The following is a 9,039-nucleotide window of genomic DNA, read 5'->3' on the forward strand; positions in this document are numbered from 1 at the left end:
AAATTTTAAAAGTCTTCTACTCCAATGAATGAATGGAAAGATTTGGAGAAGAAAACTTTTTCTTTAAATGCTAGAGCTATGAATGCTCTATTATGAGCTTTAGATAAAAATGAGTTTAATCGTGTTTCTATTTATGAAATGATTTTCATATTTGGTATATACTTGAAATCACATACGAATACACTTGTAGAGTAAAAGATTCGAAAATTAATCTTTTGATGCATGATTTCGAGTTGTTTGGAATGAAACTGAGCGAAACTATTGTTGACATATACACCAGCTTTACGAATGTCATCAATAGTTTAAAATCTCTTGGCAAATGTTCTTCGAATTTTGAACTTGTTAATAAAATTTTACCATCTCTTTCTAAAACTTGGGATCCTAAAGTAATGGTCATTCAAGAGGCCAAAGATTTGAATACTTATCAATTTGAAGAACTTATCGGATCGTTAATGACCTATGAGATGACTTGTAATGCTCATGAAAAGCTTAAGAATGATCTTCCAAAGAATAAGAAAGATTTGACACTTAGAATAAATGAAGGCCACTCGAGCGAAAGCTCAAATGATGATGAATTTGAACTTCTTACTTTAAAGCTTAAAAAGTTCTTAAAACAAGAATGAAAAAAAAAATAAACTTAAAAAGAATGCAAATAATTTCTTAAAAAGTTCTTAAATTTTTTATCATAAGGAAACATAAATTTTATTGTCATTTGGATAATTTCTCGTAGGGGAAGAAAAAAAGAGGCTGTCGAAGGAAACAAAGAGTTGGATAAAAGATGGCAAACTGTGTTTTCTTGTGTTTAAGAAACTATGATGTTATGTAATAACACCAGACAAATGTTCATTCTCTCTTCCATTTATTGCAGCTTTGCAAGAGTTCTACCGCAAACATTTTTAAGGCTACCAAACCAATGTGGCATTTTCACATGCAAGTTTTGGTAAGTTTCTTAATATAGGCTTATACCCCGGCTAATTATAGATTCTCCATTATTGTTAGTTGCTTTTACTATCATAATTCTTACACTTTAAAAAGTTATATTTGAATCATTATAATTACGAAGGTAAAATATTTAGGTCATTTATCTTAACATCTACATCAACGACCTTTTTGTCGCTTGATGATTACATCCAAACTAACATAAATACAAAGCGATCCTTATCTCTCATCGCCACTCTCTTTATCCACAGGGAGTTATGATCCTCAATAACAACATCGTCCGTCACCACCAATTAAAACATTAAAATTATCTTTTTATTTTTTTTTTTTTTATATTTTCATTAGAAAATTGATATCATTAAAGTAAATGAATATAAATATTTTACTTTCTTAATTTTAAAGATACTAATATAACATTTTAAGGTGTTAGAAATCAAAATGCTACATGTAGCTAGCTACAAAAAATAATTTGTATTTAACCCATTATATCATTGCTCGCAGGACATTAAGCTACCTGTTTTATTCTCAATATCAACCCATATAACATACCACATCATATTGGAACAACTTCAACAATGTACATATCTTGATTTTATAACAAGCACACATGTATTATCTACATCCCACATATGCCACAATGAATATCTATAAGAACATCAATCAAAGAGAACATCTGAGCAACCAACATAAGTTTCACTCCATACAAACTATACAAGAACACAAAGACATTGATAAAGTCCCCGGTCCAATTATAGAAACATCTGCAGGGTTAATGTGCATCTTGCACAGCTTCCTGTAGAATTCTCACGGCACTATCATAGTTAACAAACCCCATGAACCAGAACTCATGGTTGTCAACGGACACGACCTGTATATATTTTTCTCCTGTATTTGCTCTGCTTGTTGCGGGATTAACTGATCTTAACTGATGAAGAGGAATTGCCACCTATTTTGATTTCAAGAAAAAAGCAACATTAATCTCCAAAAGTAATTCTTGTGTTAGGGTCCCAGCAGCACAAAAGTTAACATAAAAAAAATGCACAAATTGAGATTACACAAAAGAGCAAGTGCAAGACAATCTACGATACAAATTGTCTGATTAATCAGAAGAGACTAAATGCTTAGCGAACAAGATTTAGATCTCTTAATTACTTAGAACAGATTGTTTCTTCAAAATCAACCACAAAAATGATTGATGTAGGTCATAAGAAGCCCTTATTGTCTACAATTCTCAACAATATTCTTCTTTTCTTTTTTATTTTGTTGCTTTATTATAGAGGAATGAGCTTATGATTTATAGTTCTCGTACGGTGGTTATCTCCAACCAGTGGTCAAATTTTGTGGAAGTGAGCCCAGTTACATATGAAGGTAAAGCATTCCTGCAGACCTGACAAACCCTTGCTTGCAAACTCGCCATTAGCCAATTTACTATGTAGCCAAGTTCCTCAACATAGCCTTAATGGTCAGCCCTACTGGAGATAATTCCTTGTTCAAATACCTATGGAGATTATAATGCTGTTAGTGCACCTAGTTACAGAGTTACTGATCTCAAGGAATTCCTACTAATAGAATTTCAATACTAGTATGGTTGAAGTTGAAATGTTTAACAAAATCATGGCAATGGTGACTCAAATTTCATGAATCAGTTACCGAAAAACTTCGACAACTGGTTGGGCACATGAATTTCTTCTAGTAAATGGTATATATAACCAAAGAATATTCTACTTGAAGGAATCCTAGAAAGATATTTGAAGTAATGTTCAAATTTAACACATTAATATCTCAGCTTAATCATATCAGTCCTTTGAGGTATGCCAAAACAATGAAAGATGTAGAAATTGATACCACATAAGCTTGGCCTATGAGTCATCTAAGCTAAGCATACGAATAAATTTCAAGTTTACCTATGTTCAAAATAGAGAGATACATTTGCCAGAATTTCAAATAGGTATACTAGAAAGCTTCCAATTCTGAAGGATAGTCTTCCAACAGAGGCCTTATTTTGATTTATGGGTGACCTCTAAAGGACAAAAATTATTGTCTCTAACTTTTCTGATTAGTTTACAAAAATAAAGAGAAATAATATAACATAAACAGAAGAATATAACATAAACAGAAGAGCCTCCTCATTCCATGTATCCCACTGATACCCTTAAATACATGGTGTGAATAGAAACAAATTGATGAATTCACAATAAACTGTCATGCATATAAACATTCATGTGAGTGAACTTGATAAACTAAAGAAAATGTTCAACTGAAATCTATAGATAATACGATATCACAGAAGCATATATCACATAAGTGCAAACACCACATGATCAAGAAAATCTGGTTTCCTGATAATGTGATAATTCATCATCTAGTATGGAAAATTAGGGTTCCATTAAGCACATTATTTTAGCTTAACAAACATTGTTCACTGCTGGAAAAGGAGTGAAAATGAAGGTACCTTATAATAGCTCCATTCAGTTTTATCTCCAACTTTATATGAGAGAGGATTATCACTACAAAATGCAAGTTTTGCAGTCGAGAGATACAAGATGCCCATAACAGGACCAGCAGATGTTGACAAATAGCAAGCATATGACTTCTGAAGTTTCTCTTCAGGAAGAATCTCGAAAGTTTGTTGAAATATCTTTTCATAACCTCCTTCAGCTATGACTTTGGATGTCTGAGATATCCTACCAATGGCTGCATCTGCAACACTAGGCCCTGTCTTCACTGAGACAAGAAAGCGCACGTGGATCAATAATGATGTCACAGAGTTTCTTCCACAACCGCCTAGGGCAACTAAAAGAAAATATACACAAACCAAGTAACTGCAGGAAATGTTGCTGGCTCATAACTGCAATCATGCATAAAAAACCATGACCAATTCATATTAAAAACTCAATATATCTAATTTATACAGCATTTCAGTAGCTAAACTTCAGTAGAAACCTTTTAATAGTTTGAAGTAGCTAAATTTCTTCTTATAATTAGATGATTTATTATTTCAATGAAGCATCAGAGCACCTTTTTTAACATATGCTGACCTATACTCTTCAATGATTTTATGGTCAATAAGGTTGTTAAATTTACCCCCTTGTCAGAAACCAGGGTATCTTACTAAATCTTGCTGCAGTGTCCAACTATATTGTCATTAAAATTTGAAGAAATCACCACAAATCCTCAAATATGTAATGAACAAAACTAACTCTAATATATAATCCTCGCAGGTCTCCATCCTCAAATTCATACTATGCAATTAGATCGAGAAAATCCCTTAAATCTACATGGTTTCATCCAAAATTGCAGCTTCAACATAGCACCGCATCCTATCTCTGTATATATGGCAGCCTCAAATCAAATACTATAAAGATAAACCACTTTCCATCAATTAACCCCAACTATAGACTAACCATACTTTAATTTAAAGAAGTAGTTTCCATATCACCAATTCTAACAGGTAGAAATTTAGAGAAACTACATCCAACTTTCCCTGTAATCACTTATCAAAAAAAAACTTTCCCTGTAATCTCAACTAATAGCCAAATTCCTTGATAGAACTGCGCAAATCATTGATGGAAAGCCAGAAGGATCCCTTTTTTTACACATAAGTAAGATAGAAGCTGAACTTACAGTGCTGCCAAACATCCCCGGCAAGATCCTCGGTCTTCTTCGCTGCTTCACTGACCTTCTTCCCAAACTTCCCGAGCACATCCCGCACCGTATCCATCGTATCTACCACCGAAGAGAAGATAAGGGGATCAAACAACAAAGACTCATGATCCCAGTAGCCGAGAGGACACATACTCTTGGGAGCGGGAGAGGAAGTGACGTAAGGGTTGTGCTCCGGCGGCAAGGAGGTGATATCGCGGGGCCCGACGGCAGCCGAGGGCGGCGGAGGGGGCGCGACGTCCTCGGCGGTGAGCGTGGGGTAGGGGGCATAGTCGACGGAACGATCGGCGTCGGGTTTCTTCGCGTCGGCGTGATCGGCGGCGGGATCCATCGCGAGGTCGCGTCAGAAGCACTTCCGATCCTGTGTTCAATATAAGACGCGTTCTGCTTCGCCAAGGGGATTTCGTTGGCATACTCTCCAAGTAACAAATATACGATTATCCAATCATCACATATCAACCATCTATTCCTCCACTTCATAAATCACAACCGTCAGTAGAAACATGATGGATCCGGTAGGGCGGATCATTAAACGGTTGAGATTTTGGTTTTAATAGATAGACGGTAGGTATCGGAGAAATGGAGCATTTCAATTCAAATTACAAATTGAAGAGGATCCATTTTTAGGTTGTCGATGCGGCATGGAGGTTTTCGGATCATCTCCGTGTCACATTAGTTTGAATCTACACTTATCATATCTGAACCATCACTCCTCCTTTTTCCAAATCACAGCCGTCAGCGACACAGAGGCTGGATCAGTGACCACAGTTGATCGGATGGTTGATATATGACGTTTGACATCTTTCCGGTTGAAATTGGAGAGACGGAGTTCCCAGTTCAAAGTACAAATTGAAGAGGATCCCAATCCATCTCCGAGGTGTTGGACGCGGCATTCACGGTGGCTAAGCAATGAATAAAACGGCAGGGATATAAAACGAGACGTATAAGTCGGATGATGGTATCGTGTCGATCGTTATGTTGAAAGGGCGACCACGACGTGTAATAATTAAAAGGAGAGCGGCATCCCACCAATTCCCCTCTCTCTCTCTCTCTCTCTCTCTCTCTCTCTCTCTCTCTCTCCATTCAAATATTTAAAACTTTAGATGCATCCAATAACCTCAAGTTAATTGCAAAGACACTAGCTACAGTGACAAATCCATATTTTTTTTTAGCTTTACAAGATTGTGGGTGTATATATATATATATATATATATATATATATATATATATATATATATATATATATATATATATATATATATATATATATATATATATACATATTTATATTTATACATATGCAAGGTAACAGTTTCTTAGAGTTTTTATTTTATATTTTTAGATTTTTTTATTTTTTTTGGGTCTAATATTATTTTATGGATATATGTATACGTAATGAGGATAGCATTATTTTTTTATGATTTAGGAATTATATATTAGATTTGTTACAAAATGGTATATAAAACACACTTATAGAATGAATCATATATTTTTTAAAAACTCATTTAGATTGGGATCAAAATTAAATTGTTGATTTCTTTATTTTAAATACTTCTTTTAATCTTTAAGCAGTAGTTACAACTATTATAATGATCTAAAACATCATGCTAGACCGTGAATGCAATTGCAACACTTCAATTGATTGGGTTATATCATGCAAGTAGCTACTTTATATTTTGAAAATAAACCTAAATCCCAATAAGCAACATCGAGAGAAGCAAATGTTCTTGGTCAACTATTTACATTTGACCTTCCAAATATATTGAGGAATGCAAATGTACAATTGTTAAACTCGGTAGTAGCAATATTGGTGATGAAAGCTTAAACAAATCTAATTTTGAGATGCAAAATTAAGGATTTTTATGTGATAAAAGAATCTTTCAGAGTCTAAGTCCGTCTAATGGAATAAGAGGGTGTCGAATTTAAACAATACACGTTTTTTATGTGATCATTAAAACTAATTTTCGTGTGACTCACATGAGTATCATAAATTATTAATGATGCACTTGGAGCACTTAAAGAATGGATACTTATAAATTTACATTAAATCAATTTATGCTTTAAGAGTTTAATATGTGCTTTCAATATTATTAAAGTCTTAAGAAAGAGCAACTTTAATAATAACTGAAAATTTTTTATCATTGAGTATTTATAGAAATGAAAAGAAATGTTATTGCATTCATGCTTGTTTATGTTATATATTATTTCACATCTTACATCAGTCATGTAACATAATAAAGATAAGATTGAGAGAAATTATCTATTCAAGATGGACAAAAATGATCTTTCAGTGTCATAAAATTAGACAAAATTATAGATGTTGGGATGACCGGAAGATTTTTAAAGGATTGAAAAGTTCGAGATTAACATATGTTGATGATGATGCTATTTGACGTCACAATGGCATTGTAATTCATTGGTCATCTCAAATACTAATAGCATGATACCATACAAATAACAAGAGTGGATACTATTTATGTTAAATATGTGAATAATGTGATATGTGAAGAAACCTATATTAATATTAAATATTTATTGATATTGTGATACGTGAATAATGTATGAGTAAGTGATATAAATTAGGTCATGGAGTAAAAAATGTAGTAAAAAATTTAATATAGATATAGAGAGACGCGATAAACAAGATATATACTTTTGAGAAGAATCTTAAGATATAAGTATATCCAATAATGAAAAATAGTTATACAAAATTATATAAGAGAAGCTAGGTTTTATATTATTTCACAAAGAACATAGGATTATTTCTTTATTATTAATATTAGGAAGGATTATATTGTTCTTGATAATTGTTTTGAATGCATATCATTTGATTATAAATAAAGTTCCGAACAAAATATACTTGATGTTTATAAACTAACGGAAAACAACAACCCTTAAAACTGATACTATCCATTATGTCAGAATGATTTGAAATAGCAATTTCAATGTTCAGATAGATTTTAATCTTTTCACAAGTAAAACACTGTGCTGTGCTAGTCCTGTATCAAACGAATCAAAAACACTTACCAAAGATATATATATGTATATATATATATATATACATATATATATATATATACATATATATATATATATACATACATATATATATATATATAAATACATATATATATATATACAAATATATATATATATATATACATATATATATATATATGTATATATATATACATTTATATACAAATGTATATATATATACATATATATATACATATGTATACATATGTATATATATATACATATATATATACATATGTATAAATATATACATACATATATATATATAAATACATATATATATATATACAAATATATATATATATATATACATATATATATATATGTATATATATATACATTTATATACATATGTATATATATATTCATATATATATACATATGTATACATATGTATATATATATACATATATATATACATATGTATAAATATATATATATATATATGTATATATATATATATATGTATATATATATATATATGAATATATGTATATATATATATGTATATATGTATATATATACATATATATATATATACATATATTCATATATATACTTATATCTTAAGCGGTGCAACCGCCCCAGTCAGGAGGTGTCACCGCCAGGGCTCAGTCTCCGAGCGAGACTGGGCGGTGCAACCGCCCCTGTCAGGCGGTGGCACCGCCCAAAGGCTCAGTCTCCGAGCTGCCAAGCGGTTGTACCGCCCTAGTCAGGAGGTGGTACCGCCAGGACCCCAAAAATCTAGGAAAAGACATTTTTGAGCTCCAAATTCAAACTAGTTTGGGGCCTATATATACCCCACCCTTTCCTGCATGAAAGGGCACCGAAAATCCAATCTTACTATGTGATTTTTAGAGCTTAAAAGTGTTGTAAAGGCTAGAAGTTCTCCTCCCTCTTTTTCAAGTTTTGATCTTTCAAGAGATGAGAGAAAAGTTTGTAAGGGTTGTCTCCTAAGCCCATCAAAAGGAGTGAAACTATAAAAGGGTGGTTGACCTTCACCTATTGAAGGAAGGCCTCTAGTGGACGTCGGTGTCCTCATTGGTGGAGGAAGCCAAAAGTGGATGTAGGTCAAGATTGACCGAACCACTCTAAATCTCGGTTTGCATTTACTTTAAGTATATTATCTTTACTGCAAACCTCCTCAATAGCTTACTACCTTCTGCTCATTTACGAACATATTTCATAGTTAAGTATTTTCTGAATCGGCGTTAAGACGGAAATCAGTTTTATCGTACGAACATCATATTTCAGTTTGCACTTACATTCTGATTTTTATCTTAACTACAAACTGTCTTCCTTACTTTACTTCAAATATGTTTACATAAGCTTTCAAAGTTATTATTTGCACGAAACGACTTTTACATCGGAATCGGATTTCAACGTACGAATGCAGTT

The 9,039-nt window shown here is 32.4% G+C and overlaps 1 protein-coding gene across 1 annotated transcript; it reads right to left on the reverse strand.

The window, feature by feature from the left end:
* Positions 1-1,507: 1,507 nt before the first annotated feature.
* LOC103974913 (GEM-like protein 1) lies at positions 1,508-5,015 on the reverse strand. The gene is made up of 4 exons (XM_009389817.3): positions 4,738-5,015; positions 4,564-4,665; positions 3,392-3,663; positions 1,508-1,885 (listed from the first exon to the last, which is right to left on the reverse strand). The coding sequence occupies exons 1-4, from the start codon at positions 4,931-4,933 to the stop codon at positions 1,709-1,711; spliced, it is 747 nt and encodes a 248-aa protein (XP_009388092.1). The 5' UTR covers positions 4,934-5,015; the 3' UTR covers positions 1,508-1,708.
* Positions 5,016-9,039: the final 4,024 nt, after the last annotated feature.

This window comes from Musa acuminata, chromosome BXJ3-11 (genome assembly GCF_036884655.1).
Source record: "Musa acuminata AAA Group cultivar baxijiao chromosome BXJ3-11, Cavendish_Baxijiao_AAA, whole genome shotgun sequence".
Lineage (NCBI taxonomy): Eukaryota > Viridiplantae > Streptophyta > Magnoliopsida > Zingiberales > Musaceae > Musa > Musa acuminata.

Coding starts and splice junctions, on each gene's coding strand:
- LOC103974913 (XM_009389817.3), bottom strand. CDS start 4,933: ATGGATCCCGCCGCCGATCACGCCGACGCGAAGAAACCCGACGCCGAT. Junction 3,664..4,563: donor CGGGGATGTTTGGCAGCACT/GTAAGTTCAGCT, acceptor TTCTTGTCTCAG/TGAAGACAGGGCCTAGTGTT. Junction 1,886..3,391: donor CTGAATGGAGCTATTATAAG/GTACCTTCATTT, acceptor AAATCAAAATAG/GTGGCAATTCCTCTTCATCA.